Source organism: Lathyrus oleraceus, chromosome 4 (genome assembly GCF_024323335.1).
Source record: "Lathyrus oleraceus cultivar Zhongwan6 chromosome 4, CAAS_Psat_ZW6_1.0, whole genome shotgun sequence".
Lineage (NCBI taxonomy): Eukaryota > Viridiplantae > Streptophyta > Magnoliopsida > Fabales > Fabaceae > Lathyrus > Lathyrus oleraceus.
In genome coordinates, this window is record NC_066582.1 from 396,343,482 (window position 1) to 396,365,661 (window position 22,180).

The 22,180-nt window shown below is 37.5% G+C and overlaps 1 protein-coding gene across 1 annotated transcript; it reads right to left on the bottom strand.

Moving 5' to 3' along the window:
- Positions 1-21,185: 21,185 nt before the first annotated feature.
- Positions 21,186-21,704, bottom strand: LOC127137704 (uncharacterized). Its single transcript, XM_051064138.1, has one exon. The coding sequence runs from the start codon at positions 21,702-21,704 to the stop codon at positions 21,186-21,188; it is 519 nt and encodes a 172-aa protein (XP_050920095.1).
- Positions 21,705-22,180: the final 476 nt, after the last annotated feature.

The window sequence follows — 22,180 nt, forward strand, 5'->3', positions numbered from 1 at the left end:
TTCTGAGCAGCTTCAGCGGCTAGTGTTGCTTTAGCTTCAGCTTGTGCCCTAGCTGCAGCAGCTTTCTCAACTGCCTTCCTGGCAGTTGCTCTTTCTTCAGCTTCTCTCTTTGCCTTTTCAGCAGCCTCCTGAGCCAGACGAGCCTCCAGCTTCTCCTTAGCACTTTTGATGTAGTCACTTCTGACTTGTTCAGAAAGTCCCTTTAGCTTGAAGACTTCAGAATTCATCCACCTGATAAACCCATTCTAGTGAGTCCTTACTTCAGAAGGATTGACACTGACCCTAAATTCGTTAGATAGTTATCTGAGTCTTGAAGAAGAGTTCTTTAAGAACTTAGAAAATGCCTCATCATGGGTAGGAAGAGTGAGGTCAGGTTCAAAGGTTTGAGGTATGGGATCAGAAGGTTTTTGTATGGGTTTAGATGGTTTAGAGGGAGCTGGAATGGTTTGATAAGGTTCTGGTACATACTGAGTCTTTTCAGATTCAGCTGTGGCTTGAAGTTCTGTATAAGTTGGAGAGGTTGGGCCAGGGATATCTAAATTTTCAGAGTTTGATGTGGTTAGAGGAAGGGGTGATATGGGTCCGTTAAGAAATAAGGCTTCAGATATGGGGAAGGATATTGTTGTGAGGTTGAATTGAGGTAGTGGATGTGAAGATGGGTTAGGGTCAGAAGTGTGGGGTTCAAAAGTGTTTGGTTCATAAATGATGGGTATAGAAATGGTTGGTTCAGAGGGAGAAGTGGGGGAAGTGGGGATAGAGGTGGAAAGTGTGGGGGTGGTATAGGTAATGATGAGGTGATTTGCGTAGAACCAGAAACATGATGAGCTTATGAGATAGGTGATTTGCTGAAGATTCTCCCAGCTTGAGACTCTTCTTCTTCTTCTTCTTCTTCTTCTTCTTAGAGGGTTCTCTTTTCCTCTTCATGAAGTTTGGTGGTTGATCTGGGAGCCAGTCCAAGCTGAATCCAAAAATGTCAATACCTTGGGCTTCCAGATCCTGCAGGTAGCAGGCGATGACTTATGGAGGATCAATCTTGGAGAAAAGATACATATTATTAGATATCTCCCTTTGATCCTTCAGAGCTTACAAGAGGTTTCCTTTGTGGGTTTGACTCTGACCCTGTATATTAAGCCCATGCTCTTTAGATTCATTACATTTAGAGGCTTCCCCGTGTCCACAATGACGTCTTCCATCAGATTTAAGGAGATCAGATGGTCCACTAGACCACTTTCTATTAGAATGTCTGAGATAAGTCTGCCTAGAGGAATGCAGCTCCTGGGCTTCATGTTATTCCCCGTGTCTCTGACAGAATCCCTCAGATACTTGAAGAGGAGAGACAGAAGGTTTATCTTTATACCTTTGTGCAGACAATAAAGAATGCACTTCTGGTCTGTGTTGATGTAATAGAGGAGCTTGAAGAGGGACGATAATGAACAGTTCCCAGAATGATCTTGAGCCACACTCTCAGATTCTGGTGAAGCTCTTTGTTTTTGGATGATTTCCCTTATGGGTTCTGAGAAAAGATGGTGGGGATAACTTCCTGGGACATGTACTTTCCCCTAGGGTTTATGTTATAGATCCTTCTTCCCCCAACTTTTTCCATGTTCATAAGCTTGGCTATAGACTTCTCTGTAATCACTGTCTTGATGCCCAGAACATAAGACACAATGCAGTGATCATCGTAATCAGCGAATCTCCTGAATGCCTTCACCAAGAATGTGTAAATAGGGCCATAGAGACGATTGAAGTAGTTAGCCCACCCTTGATTTTTAATGTCTTGTGTTAAATCCATTCCATTTTTCTTGAGATTGTCGAAATCAACCAACAACTCACAAAGGACTTCAAGCTTCTCAAAAGGAGTAGCAAGGTTGATGTGAGGAGGACAATCAAGAACATGGGGTTCTTGATAGGAGGTTGTTGAAGGCGCAACAATAGGGGTTGCAACTTATTATGAAGCTTCAACTTGTTTCTCAATAGCATTCATCTGTTGGGAGTATTCAAACACATGTTGTTGTTGAGGATTCATGATGTTGTTGAAGTTGAAGTTGAAAGAGATGAAGAATTTGCAGAGAAATTTGAGAGAGGTTGAGTTTAAGGATTTGTGTAAGTATTGAGTGTAAAAGTGTGAATGTGTGAAATATGGAAGTATATATACACAATTTCAAAACACATGCAAAATGACACCGTTAGCTAGAGAGGGAACAAAAGTAATTATGATTGCTAAAATCTGAGTTGACAAGCATGGGGAGAATTAAATGTAGTTAATGATGGGTGTTTAATCTTAAGATAAGCACACTGATCGAGGGCATCTCAACAGTTTGGCCCTTGAGTTCTGAGCTAGATAGGTGTCTAGAAGATCCAGAGCCACACGTTTGAGAGACAACTTATTGATGTTTTTCGAGTCAAGTATACCAAAAGGTTTCTAACTCAGAAGGTTTCTGATTCATATATCTTCTAACTTGTAGAAGTATCATAACCAGAATCAGATAAACAACATATGTTTGAGTTAAAGTCTAATTTAACCTTAGAGAGGAGAAGCACATGTTCAGATTCATTTTGGGTAATCTGCCATATTTAAGTTTTTCTGAATGAAAAGAAATCTATATTCAGCTAAGGGTTTTGTAAAGATATCAGTCCATTGATGGTATGTATCTATGAATTTTAAAATAATTATTCCTTTCTGAACATAGTCTATGATAAAGTGATGTTTAACTTCTATGTGCTTCGCTCTGGAATGTAAAATTCGATTCTTACTTAAACATATAGCAAAAGTATTATCACAAAAGATAGGGATGTTACTCTCATAAATCTGAAAGTCCTCAAGTTGATTCTTCATCCAGAGCATCTGAGTGCTGCACTATGAAGCTGAAACGTATTCTGCTTCTGCAGTTGACAATGAAATGGTTGATTGTCTTTTGCTTGCCCATGAGATGAGGTTTCCTCCCAAAAACTGCCAGTTCCCAGATGTGCTTTTGCGTTCTAACCTGTCTCCAGCGTAATCTGCATCACAGTATCTAGAAAGCATGTACTCTGATGTTTTCTTATACATCAAGCTAAGGTTAAATGTTCTTTTCATATACATGAGGATTCTCTTAACAACAATTAAGTGAGATTCTCTTGGATCTGGCTAAAATCCAGCACATAGGCATACGTTGAATAATATATCTGGACGAGAAGCAGTTAGATATAGAAGAGAACCTATCATACCACGATAGAGTTTCTGACACACCTTTTGACTTACTTCTTCCTTCTCCAGAATGCAAGTAGGGTGAATGAGAGTCTTGGCTGGCTTGCTTTCTGAAATATCAAATTTCTTCAGAAGATCTTTTATGTATTTGCTTTGATAGACATACGTGGCTTCTGATGTTTGATTGATTTGAATTCCCAGAAATAACTTTAGTTCTTGCATTAGGCTCATCTCAAATTCTTCCTGCATTAACTCATAAAATTATTGGTAAATAGTGGGGTTAGCAGAACTAAATATTATGTCAGCAACATAAATCTGGCAAATCATAAGATTGTTTCTGATGTTTCTGCAGAAGAGAGTGGAGACCAGTTTGCCTCTTATAAAATCATTTTCCAAAAGAAATTAGCAAAGTCTTTCATACTAAGCCCTGGGAGCTTGTTTCAGACCATAAAGAGATTTTTTAAATTTGAAAACATGTTCTGGAAGTTTTGAATTTTCAAAGCCAGGAGGTTGATGGACATACACTTCTTTAGAAATGTAACCATTTAGAAACACACTTTTGACGTCCATCTGATATAATTTAATAGAATAGTTTATAGCAAAAGATACAATGAGACGAATAGATTCTAACCTCGCGATTGGAGCAAAGGTTTCATTGTAGTCAATTTCTTCTTGTTGACTATAACCTTGTGCTACTAGTCATGCTTTATTTATGACCACTTCGCCCTTTTCTTTAGCTTGTTTCTGTAAACCCATTTAGTTCCAATCACATGGGTTCCCTTGGGTCTTGGTACAAGATCCCAAATGTCATTCTTGGAAAATTGATCAAGTTCTTCTTTCATTTCCAGAATCCATTCTTTGTCTTGAAGAGCTTCTTCACAGGATATTGGATCTATCAGAGATACAAGTCCCAAAAGTGTTTCTTCAGAAACTTTGAATGTTGATCTTGATCTGACAGGTTCATTCATCTCTCCCAGCATCAATTCTTCAGAAACACTTTGCCTGTTTCTTTGTCTTTTCTGATTGATTGTGATTTCAGGTGCTTCTGAAGTTCCTCTTTCTTCTTCTTCAGAATCTTTTGTCTTTTCATCAGAACCTGTAAGCGTGATCTCCAGATTTGTGAAATTCTCAACTAGATTTGACTTTTCAGAGTCAAGCTTATCATCAAATCTGACATGAATTGATTCTTCCAGAATTTGTGTTTCTGTATTGTATACTCTATATCCTTTATAACATTCTGAGTATTCCAACATAATACACTTTTGTGCCTTAGAGTCAAACTTGTTCAGATTATCTTTAGTGTTCAGAATAAAACAAGAGCATCTAAAAGGATGAAAATAAGAAATGTTGGGTTTTCTTCCCTTGCACAGTTCATAAGGAGTCTTTTTCAGAATAGTTTGATAGAGATTTTATTATGAATGTAACATGTCGTATTTGCAGCTTCTGCCCAGAAGTGCATAGCTACATTAGTTTCATTGATCATGGTTCTGGCCTATTCTTGGAGTGTCCGATTCTTCCTTTCTACAACTGAAGGAGAATAGCGATCCAAAACACAGCGGAAATTAAAAACTTCTCCTTTAGTGATCCTTACGAATGGGCATGACCAGTGATAGAAATCGTTACCTCTTGTGGCGATTGAAACCTTTGATGCAGATCTAAGGAGTGATCACAAACGTTTAATTGTGACAACGCCTCTACTCAGTCCACATGAACGGATTCCTTCAGTCTCAGTGCTAGTTTCTATGAATGAAGGATTTGAGTGAGAGAGAAATAAAATTTCATCTAATCAACTGCTTCTACACAAGGGATCTATTTATAGAACCACTTGTGTGGGATGCAAGCTAAAAAGTCCATTTAAGTGTATGTGGCCCATATCTTATGATATACCAAAATTACTTAAGCGTGTGGTACCCTACCATATTTAACATTCTACTTATGTGCATCGTACCTTACGATGTTCTACAATTCACTTAAGTGCACCGTACCTTACGGTGTTCCTTATTTACTCTATCTCTCATTAATCCGTCCTTTTGTATGTGACCCTGTAGGTTTTTACGACATTGACAATTATATTAAATCATGTATTTAACATAATAAACAGTGAGCGGTATCTAGCAACACATCACTGCTACCCAAGACACAAAAATGTCATGTGATATGACAAATCCTTTTGTGATAATACTTATGTGTACAATTACCCTTTTTCCTTTACGTCTATATTGAACACAAGGCATAGACCGTGTCATCATTGTCCTGTTAAATATTTGGCCCTTAGACATTCATCTTGTTACGCAGGATGGGCAAATTCCATCTAGGTCACTCATGTCCCTTAACATGCTTCATGGAGTACCCATCAACTGTCTTTATTGTCATCTAGTTACAGACAACGTTTGATCAACAATAAAGCACTCGACTCTACATTTAGGGTCCATAGTGGTTTCAGGTCGAAGGGTGGTATACTCCATTATCACCAGGACAATAACTTATGACACTTTGCATAACATTATATATAGTATTCTCATGGCGGGTCAATCCAGTATAAATATTACTCCTAACATTCATACCTATGTTTAAGACTTGATAACTCCTTATCCATGATCCATGAGATGTGATCATCTGTCTATATACATAATAGTCTTAATGCTTTAATGTTATCCCACTTCACAACAAAAGTCCACTACGAATACTTTAAGAATAATGTCCTTATGTTTAATGGGATCTCATAATTAAGTCACACTTGATACATTAAACGGACTAGCTATTCTAGGGACTTTATTAAACAAACATAATAAAGAAAAAAACCTTTTATTATTAATAAATAATTCGATACAAGTACCAAAAGTATTGACCTCTAGGGCTTACACCAACAATCTTCCACTAGCACTAGAGCCAATCAGGCATACCCCTAATGCCCATAGATCTAGTATGGCTATCATGCTTCTGCTGTACAAGAGGCTTTGTTAGTGGGTCAGCAATTTTGTCAAGTGTAGGTACTCTAAAGATTTTCACATCTCCTTTATCTATTATCTCTCAAATGAGGTGATAATGCCTAAGTATGTGTTTGGATCGTTGGTGAGGTCTAGGCTCCTTAGCTTGTGTGATAACACCATTGTTATCACAATAGAGATCAATGGGATCCATAATGCTAGGAACTATGCCAAGTTCACTAATGAACTTTTTGATCTAAACAACTTCCTTTGTTTCACTTGAGGAAGCAATATACTCGGCCTCAATTGTAGAATCAGCAATTGTATCTTGCTATGAACTTTTCCAGTTCACAACGCCACTGTTTAAGCAGAACACATAACCAAATTGCGATCTAAACTCATCTTTATCTATTTGGAAGCTAGCATTGGTGTATCCAATTACAACAAGCTCTTCATGACCTCCATATATTAAGAATGAGTCCTTATCCCTTCTCAAATACTTAAGGATATTCTTGACAGCTACCTAATGAGCATCACCAGGATCAGATTGGTACCTGCTCATTGCACTTAAAGCATACGAGACATCTGGTCGAGTACATAACCTGGCATACATGATAGATCCTATTGCATATGCAAATGGAATCTTATTCATGTGATCCCTTTCTTCCTTAGTTGAAGGGGATTGTGTTTTTGATAGACACATGCCATGTTGCATAGGTATGAATCCTTTCTTGCAATCATGCATATTAAAGCGTCTCAACACTTTCTCTATGCATGTACTCTGACTTAGGCCAAGCAGTTTTTGTGATCTATCTCTATAGATCCTGATTCCTAATATATAGGTTGTTTCACCTAGGTACTTTATAGAAAAGCATTTCCCCAACCAAGACTTTACTTGTTGCAAGGTAGGGACATCATTTCCAATGAGTAATATGTTATCTACATATAATACCAGGAAGATGATCATGCTCCCACTAACTTTCTGGTGGACACAAGGCTCATCTTCATTCTTGATGAATCCATATTGTTTTATTGTTTCATCAAAACGAAGATTCCAACTTCTGGAAGCTTGCTTCAATCGATAGACTAATATTTGTAACTTACATATCTTTTGGGCTTCTTCCGGTATGTCAAATCCTTCAGGTTGTGTCATGTACACATCCTCAAGAAGATTCCCATTAAGCAAAGCAGTTTTGATATCCATCTGTCATATTTCATAATCATGATATGCAACGATAACAAGTAAAATCTGGACAGATTTAAGCATTGCAATTGGTGAAAAGGTTTCATCATAGTCAACCTCATGAATTTGTTTATATCCTTTTGCAACCAGTCTTGCCTTATAGGTATGTACCTTACCATCCATGTCAGTCTTCTTTTTGAAGACCCACTTGCATCCTATAGGGTTAATTCCTACAGGAGGCTCTACCAAGGTCCAGACCTGGTTTGTGTACATGGAATCCATTTCAGATTTAACGGTTTCTAGCCACTTCTCATACTCGGGACCAGTTATGGCCTCTTCGTAGGTCGCAGGCTTATCTTGATCCATGAGTAACACATCACCTTAATCAGTTATGAGATATCCATATCTCTCAGGTAGGTGATGTATCCTGCTTGACCTACGTTGGTCTTATTCTACTTGAGCAGGTTTCTCTTCCATAACTACTTGTGTTTCCTGCTCTAATTCGTCCATAGGTGTATCAATGCTTTGTGATTCTTGAATTTCTTCAAGCTCTACTTTCCTCCCACAGATTCCTTTGGAAATAAAATCCTTTTCTAGGAAAACTCCAGTTCGAGCGACAAACACTTTTCCCTCAGAAGGATTGTAGAAGTAATACCCTCTTGTTTCTTTAGGATATCCCACAAATAACTATTTGTCAGATTTAGGCTCAAGCTTAGTTTAAATTTATCGTTTCACATAAACTTCACAACCCCAAATATTCATGTAAGACATATGTGTTTTCTTACTACTCCATATCTCATATGGTGTCTTCTCAACCTTTTTGATGGAACACGGTTAAGTGTGTAAGCTGCTGTCAATAGTGTATGTCCCCAAAAAGGAGTTTGGAAGATCAACGTGACTCATCATGGATCAAACCATGTCTAACAAGGTTCGATTTGTTCTCTCAGATACACTGTTCCATTGGGATGTTCCAGGAGGAGTAAGTTGGGATAGAATCCCACACTCTTTCATATGGTCATCAAACTCTAGGCTTAAATATTCACCACATCGATCTGATCGAAGAGTTTTAATATTCTTACCTAGTTGGTTTTCTACTTCATTCTTGAAATCCTTAAACTTTTCAAAGGACTCTAATTTGTGTTTCATTAAATACACATAACCATATCTACTGAAATCATCAGTAAATATGATGAAGTACTGAAAAGCTCCTCTGGCTGGTATGTTCAGTGGTCCACATACATAAGTATGTATGAGGGCCAAAATATCATTAGCTCTTTCACCTTTTCCTGTGAATGGAGATTTTGTTATCTTTCTAATTAAACAAGATTTGCATGTCTCATATGATTCATAATCAAAAGAGTCCAAGAGTCCATCTTTATGGAGTTTAGAAATGCGTTTCTCATTTATGTGGCCTAATCGACAATGCCAAAGGTAAGTTGGATTTAACTCATTAGATTTTATCCTTTTAGTATTAATGTTATAAATATTCATTTCAAGATCAAGGACATATAGTTCATTGTTCATTTGTGCAGTAGCATATAATATATCATTCAAATAAATGGAGCAACAATTGTTCTTTATTATAAATGAAAAACCAAACTTGTCCAAACAAGAAATGGAAATAATATTCCTGCTAATTGCAAGTACATAATAAAAGTTCTCTAACTGAATTATTAAACCACTAGGTAAAGTCAATACATAAGTTCCCACGGCTAAAGCGTCAACCTTTGCTCGATTGCCAACTTGTAGGTCAACTTCACCTTTTGCCAAATCTCTACTCCTTTTTAGCCCCTGCACATTGGTACAAATGTGAGAACCGCATCCAATATCTAATACCCATGATGCAGAAGTAGATAAGTTAATTTCAATAACAAAAATACCTAAAGTTGAAGTCTCTACTCCATTCTTCTTATCTTCCTGGTACTTTGGGATTCTCTTCCAGTTTCCGGTCATACCGTAATGGAAGCAGGTGCTTTCCTTTGCTATGCCTCCACTAGGCTTCAAAGCAGGATCGATGGGTTTGGGTTTGGAAACTTCCTTGCCTTTCGCTTTACCACCCTGCTTGGTGGGTCTTTTATTCCGTCTCTTTCCATTTCTGATCATCAGAATGGACTTCCCTTTTGACTTCAGATTCTGCTCAGCAGTTCTTAACATGCCCAGCAGTTCAGGGAGAGTTTTGTCCATATCGTTCATGTTGAAATTAATGATAAATTGACTAAAGCTATATGGAAACGATTGCAAGATCAAATTAGTCGCAAGTTCCTTTTCGAGGGGACAACTCTGTTAGAACAAGATTTTGGGTCTACAATTCATCTATAAGTTTTGATGATAACAAAGAATGAAACAATTTGGCACCCTAACGAAATTCTCTAAGCATGCAGGACTCTAACATAAAATGGATCTGACAGACAACATCATCCATCACACAAGTCTAGAAAAGTTGACGTAGAGTCAAAAAAAGCAGTAGCTCTGACTCTGAAGACAACGACGCTTACAACATCTAAAGTTTGAAGACTTAGATACTCTGAATCTGAAGGTTTCCACACTTAGTTACCCAGCAGACTCGTACATCTGAAGAAGGCTCAACTGAAGACTTATCAAAAACTTCTGAAGAATATCACTTCCAACAACTATCTGGAGAATATATATCCTACAAGAAGATCTGGTTTCCGTGCACTCTGATTCACGCCTAACAAATCAACTTCAAGACTTAACAAAGAAGTTTTCCGCATATGTTATTAGTCTTTATTTGGATAAAAATAAATACTCTCCAAAATTTCTATGGAAAGGACAACAAACTTAATGTCAATTAAGTCCCATCATTGGCAAGATATCAACATAAATGCTTCAGCCAACGACATCATATCCAAAGCACTATATAAAGGCCAAAACATCTTCATATAAAATATGAAGCAATCATACAAGAATACTGCAAACTTAGTTCTATATTTTTAATTTTCACGATGTTTGGGATCTTGTACCAAAGCCAAAAGGTATCCACGTTATTGGAACCAAATGGGTATACAGAAACAAACTAAATGAAAAGAGAGAAGTGGTCAGAAATAAAGCACGACTGGTAGCACAAGGTTATAGTCAACAAGAAGGCATTGACTACAACGAAACCTTTGCTCCAGTTGCCAGGTTAGAATCTATTTGTTTACTTGTATCATTCGCTGTAAATTATTCCATCAAACCATATCAGATGGATGTCAAGAGAGCATTTCTGAATGGATATATTTTAGAAGAAGTGTATGTTCATCAACCTCTGGGTTTTGAAAACTCAAAATGTCCAGAACATGTTTTTAAACCGAAAAAATCTCTATATGGTCTAAAACAAGCTCCTAGAGCTTGGTCTGAAAGACTAAGCACTTTTCTTCTGGAAAATGATTTTATCAGAGGCAAAGTTGACTCCACACTCTTTTGTAAAAACATCAGAAATGCCCTAACGATCTGTCAAATATGTGTTGATGATATAATTTTTAGTTCTGCTAACCCTTCTGTCTGTCAAGAATTTTCTGAGTTAATGCATGAAGAATTTGAAATGATTCTGATGTAAGAACTAAAATTATTTCTGGGAATTCAAATCAACCAAGCTTTAGACGCTACATATGTATATCAAATTAAATACATAAAAGACATTCTGAAGATATTTGAAATGTTAGAAAGTAAACCAACAAAGACTCCCATGCATCCTACCTGCATCCTTGAGAAAGAAGAGGTAAGTCAAAAGGTCTGTCAGAATCTCTATCGTGGTATGAGAGGCTCTCTTCTCTATCTGACTGCTACACGTCCAAATATTCTTTTCAGTGTTTGTCTCTGTGCTAGATTCCAGTCAGATCCAAGGGAATCTCATCTAACAACTGTTAAGAGAATCCTAAAGTATCTGAAAGAAACACCTAACCTTGGTCTGATGTATGAGAAAACATCAGAGTATAGGCTCTCTGGATATTGTGATGTTGATTACGTTGGAGACAAATTGGAACAAAACAGTACATCTGGAAAATGTCAATTTCTTGGAGGAAACCTTATCTCTTGGGCTAGCAAAAGACAGTCAACCATAACACTCTCCACTATAGAAGCAAAACATATTTCAGCTTCATTATGCATTACTTAGATGCTCTGGATGAAGAATTAACTAGATGACCTTCAGATATATGAGAGTAACATTCCTATCTTTTGTGACAATACTGCTGCCATATGTTTAAGTAAGAACTCTATTTTGCACTCCAGAGCAAAGCACATAGAAATTAAACATCATTTTATCAGAGACTGTGTTCAGAAAGGAGTAATAACCTTAAAATTAATTGATACATACCACCAGTGGGTTGATATCTTCATGAAACCCCTAGTTGAAGAAAGATTCTCACTCATTATGAAACATTTAAACATGGCAGATTGCCCAAAATGAGTCCAAAAATCTGTGCTCCCTCTCTGAAGTGTCAAAATAGGCTATAACTTAAAACCTTCTGGCATCTGGATCTGACTATGATATTTCTACCAGTTAGAAGTAATCTAAATCAGAAATCCTCAGGATCTAATATCTTGGTATTCCTGAAGTCAGATATATCAACATGTGGCCTCTCTTGCGTCTGACCTTGGATCTTCTAGACAACTGTCTAGCATAGAACTCAAGAACCAGACTATTGAGATCTCCTCGAGAAGTGTGCATATTTTTGAGATTAGACATCCATCATTAGCTGAAATTAATTTCCCCCCGCGTGTCAACTCAATTTCCGTGATCATTAATGTATGTTGTTACTATTCCCATTAAATGATGTCGTTTTGCATGTTAACCATGTGTATATATATATATATATATTTGTCACAACTCCCACTCTCACACTTTTTCACTCACAATCCAACAAAAACTCTTGTTACCAACTCTCTCCAAAGTTCTTCAGTGTTCTTCACTTGTTTTTCATCTTCTTCATGGATTCACAATAACAACAAGTGTTCAACTTCTCTCAACAAATGGAATCAGCTAAACAACATGCAAATGCTTCCAGCCCACATCATAAACTTCAGTCTACAAGGAATCACACATTCTTGATCTTCCAGCCCACATCCATCTTGCACCTCCTTTTGACAAAATGGAAGTTTTGTATGAATCTCTTGTAGATTTTGAGAACATGAAACGAAATGGTATTGATCTCACGGAGGAACTAAGGAAACAAGGTTGGGAAAACTACTTTCAAAGACTCTATGGTCCCATCTACACATTTCTGGTCAAGGAGTTTTTGAGATTCGCAGATTGCGATGACCATTGCATCATCTCACACGTTCTGGGGGTGAAGATGGTTATTATTGAGAAATCAATTGCAAAATTTCTGAACATGGAGAAGACTGGGGGAATAAGAATCTACAACATCAACCCTAGGGCAAGATACATGTCCCAGGAGATTATTCCCACCATCTTCAAGCAAAGCGCAAAAGGCAAATCCTCTAAGAATAAGGAACTTCACCAGAATCTGAGAGTCTGGATGAAGATCATTCCGGGTACCATTCATCACCGCCCAACATCAAATTCATCAAGTTACATCAATACTTACCAGAAATGCATCCTCTACTGTCTCCACAAAGGACTCAAGCTGAATCTGCCAGCCCTACTGTTCAAGTATCTGAGGGATTCCGCCAGGGATACCAGAAATCACATGAAGCCCAAAAACTACATTCCTTTGGGAAGGCTCATCTCTGACGTTCTGATAGAAAGCGGATTGGTGGATCATCTGATATCCTACAATCTGAAGGAAGATGTGACGATAGACACCGGGAAGCCTCTGAACTCAAGAAACATGAAGAGCATGGGTATGATTGAGAGAGTTCTGGTCAAGCCAACTCTGGACACCTCTTGGGAAGCTCTGGAGGATCAGAGGAAGATACCTAATGGTCTCTATCTGTTCTCTAAGAGATCCCCCATATGTCATCACCCACTATCTATAGGACCTGTCAAATAAAGGGGTAGACATCTGTGACTTCTCGGTGGATTGGCTACCTGAACATCCGCCTAACTTCATGAAGAGGATGCGATAGCCTTCTGAAAGAAAGTCAAAGAAGAAAACTCTGAAGCTGGGAGAACCATTTGAAACCAGACCGCCTGTGCCTCTAATCTCCTCCTCTCCAAGTAAGTCATTTTCCTATGATACTCGCTTACACTCTCAATTAAAGCAATTATCTTCCTGCCTACCTCAACCATCCCCCATCTACACAAACTCTGAACCCACAACATCCACCACACATCCCTCTGAATCTCATACCTCTAACCCACCCTTACCTCCCCTTCAACCTTTTAATCTCACCACCACAACACTACCAATATTTAGTCCCTACTCTTTAATGAACCCATATCACCACATTTTTCTACTCCCTCCTCTCCACCTTACTATGACATCTCATCAGATTCTGACTAGCCGCATCCATTTAACCCTCAATCCCCAACACTTTCTTCACTTCAAGCCTACGTCCTCTCTAACCAAAACCCATCTGAACCTTAAACAAAACACCCATCTGAGCCAGAAACCTCCATTTCTTCCCCATCTGAACCTCAACCCCAACCCGAATAACCATCTGAACCTCACTCTGTGCCTGAACTTCAAATTACCCAAACATCTGACTCTCCCACTGAAACCAACCTCATCCCTCTAGAAACTATCCTTCCCACCTCTGACCTAGAACCAACCCTCCCCACCCTGGAAGAGGCATTTGCCTTATTTGTTGAGTCTTTAGTGGAGAAGCTCAGATCACTATCTGCAAACTCTAAACTAAGTGATGATCCCTCTCAAGTAAGGATCCACAGGAATAGAGTTATCAGATGGATGAAATCTGAGGTTTTCGAGCTGAAAGGCCTCTCTAAACAAGTTATAAATGACTTTATCAGAGAAGCTGGAGAGAGCCTAGAGGCTTGTCTGGCCAGAGAGGCAGAAGAAAGAGCTCATAGACAAGCAGAGGAAAAGGCCAGAATGGAAGCATAAGAGAAGGAGAGAAGAGAAGCTGATGAAAAGGATTCCGCTGAGGCTGCTACTGCTGCTGAAGCTAAAGCCAAAGCCAAGGATGACGCTGAAGAAGCAGCACACATTGCTGCGGAAGAAGCTGCCAAGGCTAAGGACACAACTCTGACTCAAGGGGAGTCATCACATTCTGACTTTGCTCCGCTGGTGTTGAAGACTCTAGAGGGACTCCAAAAAGAACAATAGGTTGTGAGAGCCAGACTGGACCAGAGTGATAGGATGGATGACCTCTGAAGCCTTTAAGCTGAAAGGCCTCTCTGAACAAGTCTGCAACGACTTCATCAGAGACGCTGAGATCAGACTCCAAGAGCGCCTAGCCAGAGAAGCTGAGGAACAAGCAAGAAAGGAAGCTGAAGAGAAAGCACGTCAAGAAGAACTTCAGAGAATCAGAGAAGCTAAAACAAAGGCTATTGTTGATGTTGCTGTTGCTGAGGCTGAGGCAAAAGCTAAAGCCGACGCTGAAGAAGCAGCCCACATTGTTGAAGAAACTTCTGCCAAAGCATGAGCTGATGAACAGACTCAGGGGGAGTCCTCCAACTCTGGATTCGTCCCTTTGGTCCTGAAGACTCTCTAAGAACTGTAGAAAGAACAATAGGTAGTTCGAGCCAGACTGGATCAATAGGACTCTGTCAACGTTAACATTCAGAGCATGTTGTCCCAGCTGCTCCAGAGGATGCCTCCACCTCCGAACCCTTAGGCACCTAGGCTATCTTTGCTTGTTGCTTTCTATGTTTTGATGTCTGCTTCTTGTTTTCTGATTTTTGACTTACATGCTTATATGTAAATGCTTATCTATCAATATCAACTTTTTGCTATGTCTTTTTGATTCTGACAAAAAGGGGGAGAATTAAAAACAACTCTGATGAAAACATAACTAATTCCTCTCAAGCACTGCAAACATGTTCAATAAACTATTCAAAATCAATGACTTAAGATATGCAGGAAAGTAGCTAAAAGCACCAAATCATGGAAGGTTCGGTAAGAACTTCTGAGCTATCCAAAGATCTAACTCAGGGGGAGCCCACTGTAATATCTGATCTAAGAGTTTCTTTAAATGTTTCATCTTTAATCTAAACTATTTTGTCATCATCAAAAAGGGGGAGATTGTAAGAACAATGTTAGTTCTACAATATATCTCTAAGATTTTGATGATAACAAAGGATGAAACAAAAATGGTACTCTAACGAGATTTTTTCTTAGTGTGTAGGACTCTGAACATTTACGCAGGATTCTGACCATACATCAGATACAAAATTACATCAAATATAAAAGTATTCGATGATCAAATGCCACTCAAAAAGAATACGTCCAGAAGGTTCTGACTCTGATCAACGTAGATACCAGCACAATAGTTAAGAAGTCAGAAGCTCCGACAAAAGACTCCTAAATCCATACTCTGATACTTAAGAAGTCTAGAGCACTGAGAAGCTCTGATGAAGTCATACATAATCAGCCTCTGAAGTCAAACTCTGATATATCAAGACTCTAATGCAGACTCACAAGTCCAGAACGCGTAACCGAAAATAATCTCAATATGGAAAGAAAGTATTTCAAGAATGGAATAATGAGGCAAACAAAACTGTTTTAGAAAGAAACAAAGAGAGTAATGACATTTAATTATTCTTCAATGACCAAGATTATGTCATCACTCCAACGGTCCTCTCAATGACTATATAAAGGATGGAATAACTCACAAGACAATACACCTGAGACACACATAAATCTCATTCATCCTCTCTCTTTTTCACGAGCTACTGCTCTTACGTGAAAGCTTTTGTTCTCATATTTTTTGTAATATTTGCTTTTTGTTAGAAGGACTTTACAATTTACTCTTGCTTAAACTATTTCCTTAAGTGACTTTGTGCAGTCTGAATACTTGAGAGGGCTAAGAGATTATTCTCTTAGACGTTTGGTTGTGTAATCTTTCAAGATTAGAGGATTAAGTCCTTTTTGAAGGCAAAATCACCTTGGCCGGGTGGACTGGAGTAGCTTTGAATTTCAAGCGAACCAGTATAAAATTCTGTGTGTGTTTTGATTTCTGAAAAAGTTTTTATTTCCAAAACAGTTCAAACCCCCTTTCTTGTTTTCTCAACCTTCAACCCTGTTACGTAGGATGGGCAAATTCTATCTAGGTCACTCATGTCCCTTAGCATGCTTCGTGAGTACCCATCAACAGTGTTTATGGTCATCCAGTTACGGACAATGTTTGATCAACAATAAAGCACTCAACTCTACATTTAGGGTCCATAGTGGTTTCAGGTTAAAGGGTGGTATACACCACTATCACCATGAGAATACCTTATGACACTTTGCGTAACATTCTATATAGTATTCTCATAGTGGGTCAATCTAATATAAATATTACTCCTAATATTCATACTTATGCTTAAGACTTTATAACTCCTTATCCATGATCCATGAGATGTGATCATCAGTTTATATACATAATAGTCTTAATGCTTTAATGTTATCCCACTTCACAACAAAGCTCGACTACGGATACTTTAAGAATATTGTCCTTATGTTTAATAGGAGCTCATGATTAAGTCATACTTGATACATTAAACGGACTAGCTATTCTAGGGACTTTATTAAACAAACATAATTAAAAAAAATCCTTTTATTATTAATAAATAATTTAATACAAGTACCAAAAGTATTCACAGTTTCTGCCCAGAAGTGCTTAGCTACATTAGTTTCATTGATCATGGTTCTGGCTATTTCTTGGAGAGTCCAATTCTTCCTTCCTACAACTCCATTTTGTTATGGAGTTCTAAGACAGGATAAATCATGGGATATTCCATTAGAGTCAAAAAGTTCTTTAAAAAGTTTGTTTTGAAATTCTCCACCATCATCACTTATGACTGTGATGATTTTAGAGACAAATTCATTTTGCACTTTTAAATAGAAACTGGTGAACACAAAATGTGACTCATTCTTGTGCCTTAAGAATTTTACCCATGTCCAACAATTGTAATCATTAACAATGACAAGTCCATACTTCTTACCATTTACTAACATTGTCTTAACAGGTCCAAAAAGATCAATATGTAGAAGTTCCAGAGGTCTGGAGGTAGAAACCATATTTTTGGTTTTGAAAGTGGTTTTAGAAAATTTACCTTTCTGACATGCTTCACAAAGAGCATCTAAAGAAAACTTCAGCTTAGGTAGGCCTATGACTAGCTCAAGTTTATTTAGCTGAGAAATCCTCCCTAAGCTAATGTGACCCAAGCGTCTATGCCACACCCACTGCTCTTCATTTACGGACATCAAGCATTTTACATTTTGATTTTTCAAATCTGAAAGTTTTATTTTATAAATGTTGTTCTTCCTCTTTCCAGTGAAAAGGAATGTGCCATTTTTCTGATTAACAACTTTGCACATTTTTTTTATTAAAGATTATATCATAACCATTATCACTTAATTGACTTATGTATAACAAGTTATGCATTAATCCCTCAACATAGAGGACATCGAAAATAGAGGGAAGTGATCCATTACCAATTTTTCCAGATCCTCTGATTCTTCCTTTCTGATTTCCTCCAAAGCCTACGAAACCAGGATCTTTAAGTTCCAAGTTTTGGAACATATGCTTTCTTCCCGTCATGTGTCGCGAGCATCCAGAGTCCAGGTACAATGATTGGTGTTTTAACTATGTTGCACAAGATATCTGCAACATGCACTATTTTATATTTTGGTACCCAAAATCTTTTGGGTCGTTTAGGATTAGTTCTCCCAGAGTTTCTGAAAACTTTGGGTTTTCTAGCGTTATTAAACTTCTATGTTTGTGCAGGTGTATAATAAGAAAAAAGAGATTTATATTTGTTTTCTATAGTAGGTTTCTGATCATCTTCATCAGAATCATAACCAATTCCTCCTTTTCTATTATGACTTACACCATAGATCATAGGATCCATTTTGCTTCTTTCTAGACCATTGTTCAGAAATGTCTGAAAAGCTTATTCATATTTGTATATGATAGTGTCAGAAGTAGGTGGAGATTTAGAAAGAGTTTCTTCAAGTTTTGAATATTTCTTGGTTGAAAATTCATTTTATTTTTCAAGAATAAAGTTATTTTCTTTGAGTTCAGAAACTTATTTCTCAAGCTTATCACACTCTTCAACAATCTCTTCATGAACCTTTTTCAGGTTCTTGAATTTCTGTCGAAGCTTCTGATACAAGTTCAGAGATTCTGACAAACAGTCTTCCAGATCAGAACGAGAAAAGTCAGAAAATACCTCTTCAGAGTCAGACTCTCTTTCAGATGAACTTCCAGATGTAGTGGTCGTGGACGCAACGTTTGCTTGCTCCTCTTCAGAATCAAATTCTGAGGCTTCAGACTCAGAGTCGTCCCATGTTGCCATGAGTCTTTTCTTCTTTTCTTTGAAAGAGTTCTTCTTGAAGCTTTCCTTTCTAGAGCTATCCTTCTTTAGCTTTGGACATTCATTTCTATAGTGTCCAGGCTCTTTGCATTCATAACACGTCACTTCCTTGTTGGGTATGCTTCTGGAGGTTGAATCTGGACGTTCCCCCTTTTGCCTGGGCCTTCTGAAGTTGTTTTGCCTTTTTCTCCAGGGCTGTTTGATTCTTCTGGAAAGAAGAGATAATTCTTCTTCATCATCAGAGTCTTCATTCTCAGAGTTATCATCTTCTTCCTCTTCAACTTGAAAGGCTTTATTCATTTCTGGCTTTTTTCTTTCTGATCTAGACTTTAAAGCCACATATTTTATTTTCTTCTGAGGTTCATCTTCTTCTATCTCTATTTCATGACTTCTGAGAGAGTTGATAAGTTCTTCGAGACTTATGTTGTTCAGATCCTTGGATAACTTCAGAGCAATAACCATAGGTCTCCATTTCTTGGGAAGACTTTTGATTATCTTCTTGACATGATCTGATGTAATATATCCTTTATCCAGAACCTTGAGTCCTGCAACTAAGGTTTGGAACCTTGAGAACATCACTTTAACAACTTCATCATCTTCCATTCTAAAGGCTTCATATTTCTGGACTAAGACCAGAGCCTTAGTCTCTTTAACTTGATTATTACCTTCGTGCATCATTTTCAGGGAGTTAAAGATATCTTTGGTTGTTTCCCTATTGGTTATCTTCTCGTACTCGTTGTAGGAGATGGCATTTAACAGAATGGTTCTTGCTTTATGGTGATTCTTGAAATCACGCTTCTGATCGTCATTCATTTTGCTCCGTGGAATGGGAATACCAAGTTTAGAGTTAGGTGTCTCATATCCATCTCTAACCATATCCCAAAGATCAACGTCATATCCTAGGAAGAAACTTTAAATTATATCCTTCCAGTAGTCAAATTTTTCTCCATAAAAAACTGAAGGTTTTACGTTGTAGCTATCTCTTTCATTTGTGTTAGCCATAAAGTTTTTCTCACTCTGGATCTCTCTACACGGTTAAGTGTTTGATTCAAAAATCAATAACAGAGCCTAAGCTCAAATACCAATTGAAGGTGGAGAAAAACAAGAAAAAGGGGGGGGGGGTTGAATTGTTTTCACAGTAATCATAAACTTTTTGCAACACCACACACTAAAATAAATGCTAACAAAACAGAGAGTTTATCCTGGTTCACTTGAAATTCAAAGCTACTCCAGTCCACCCAGCCAAGGTAATTTCGTCTTCAATTTAATACAATAATCTCAACAAATTACAAAAACATATAAGAGTTTAATAACCTCTTACCCCTCTCAAGTATACATACCTAGACAAGTCACTTGAGGAATTACAAAGAGTTTCAGGAATACACGTGTTTGACTAGGTGCTTCTATATAAGGAGTATAAACACAATGTAGGAACAATAACAACTACACAATTTGAGCAACAACTCTTGTGTGAAAACTGACTATTACAATTAAGGATATGAAAATGTTGTCTTGTATTGAGATGTTGTCTTCAGCATGTTGTGAAGAGGCCTTTATATAGCTTTTAGAGATGATACCGTTGGAGGGAGATCAAAGGAGATTTCGTTCCAGCTATTAGAATTAATGGTAGTAAATTTCTTGTCCTTCTATAATAGTCTTGGACATAATCCTTTGTTTCCTTAAAAATATTTTTACTATACTTAGAATGCTTCCTGATTAAGTTTATGATTCGGTGATATTAGATAGTGTTAGAGTATGTATCAGAGTGAGCATGATCAAAGTCTTTGAGCAGAGGCCAGATGTCTTGCACTTTTTAGATATTCTTTTGAATAGTCTTCAGATATTTGTTTGCAATCTTCAGATAGATTCTCTTGAATAGTCTTCAGATATTTGTTTGCAGTCTTTAGATATCATAGTTTTTCTATAGCATCAAATTCTTCAAGTAATTACTTCCTCGAATGCATTGGAGTAAGATCTGATTTCTCTTTGTGTTGATTCAGATTTTATGGACTGGTGCGGATGTCAGATCTTTATTTTTCTCAAAGTCATTTTAACTTAGAAACCTGAACACTTAAGAAAAAATATTAGGGTACCAAAATTGTTTCATTCTTTGTTATCATCAAAACTTAGAGATATATTGCCGAATCAAAATATTGTTCTAGCACTTGTAAATCTAGAAAAAAACACAGTTACACACTCGTTCATTAAAGACATGATACATGGCAATGAAAGGGTATGCTTGAGTATCTAATTCCTCTCTTGGATGGTCTCGAATAATATAATGTAAATTCTGCAAAACAAAAAAAAACTAGTTATAACCGATGGGTTTCCTCCCATATAACACTTATCTTTTGTCATTAGCTTGATGAATCATGCCTAAGGCATGTCAGGCGCAAGGGATACCCTCACGCCGACCAATTTACTTATTTCTTTTCCTATGTCTACATCACTACATTTTTCCTCCAGATGGTAGCAAGTATCCAAGTCCTCCACATACGTTGTTCAGTCATACACCTTGAAAACCACTTTTTCTTTGTTGAACTTCAAGATAAGTTCACCCACTTCCATATCTATCTTTGCATTCCCAGTTTCTAAGAATGGGCGTACGGGAATAACAGACTCTCCTGAATCTCCTTTTGTATCAAGCACCACAAAATCTATAGGAAATAGTAAACCATCGACATGTACTAAAATGTCCCGTAAGATACCAAGCGGTTGAGTAACATATGAGTCAACTAAAGTGAGAGTCATGTTACTAAGTGTGATCTCACCCACTTTCAATTCTTTAACCTTTTTCACTGGCATGACATTTATACTAGATCCTAAATCACATAAAGCATATGGGATCTTTACTCCACCAATAGTACAACAAATAGTAAACTTACTTGGGTCTTTTAGATTTGGTGGAAATATTTTAGGCATTGCCATATCATCCTTTTCAGTCATGTTTACCTTTTCATTATCTGTTTTCTCTTTCGTCCCCTTTAGTAATGTCTGCATAAATTTAGCAAACTTAGGCATTGGTTCTAAAATCTCCTAAAACAAAATACTTACTTGAAGTGTAGTTAACATCTCCACGAACTTTACAAACATCCCTACTTCATCACCCTGAACCAGTTTCTTTTTAATTATGGGATACAGTGGTTTTATGTAATCTGGTAGTTTTGGATTTGGATCATTTAGGATCTTCTTCTTTGTTCTTCTCTAAGGGAAGTGTTTATCTATTAGTTTCTCAATGGTGACTCCTCTTTCAACTAGGTCACCCTGATTGTTACTCTCATTTTTTTTTTCAATTTGCCCTTCTCCTTTCTCAATCACATCATCTTCAACTATTTCATATTCACCCTTTTTGGCGATCACCTCAAAACCTGTCTCTACAGCCTTGCAAGATTCGTTATTAAGACTATCTACAGTATTACCTGTAAATACTCCACTCGAGCTTGGTAAAACAACTATTTGTATAGATAACCGACCAATCTGCATCTCCAAAATTTTGA

What these genes read in the sequence shown, in the direction of transcription:
- LOC127137704 (XM_051064138.1), bottom strand. Translation starts at nt 21,704, where the DNA reads ATGCCTAAGTTTGCTAAATTTATGCAGACATTACTAAAGGGGACGAAA.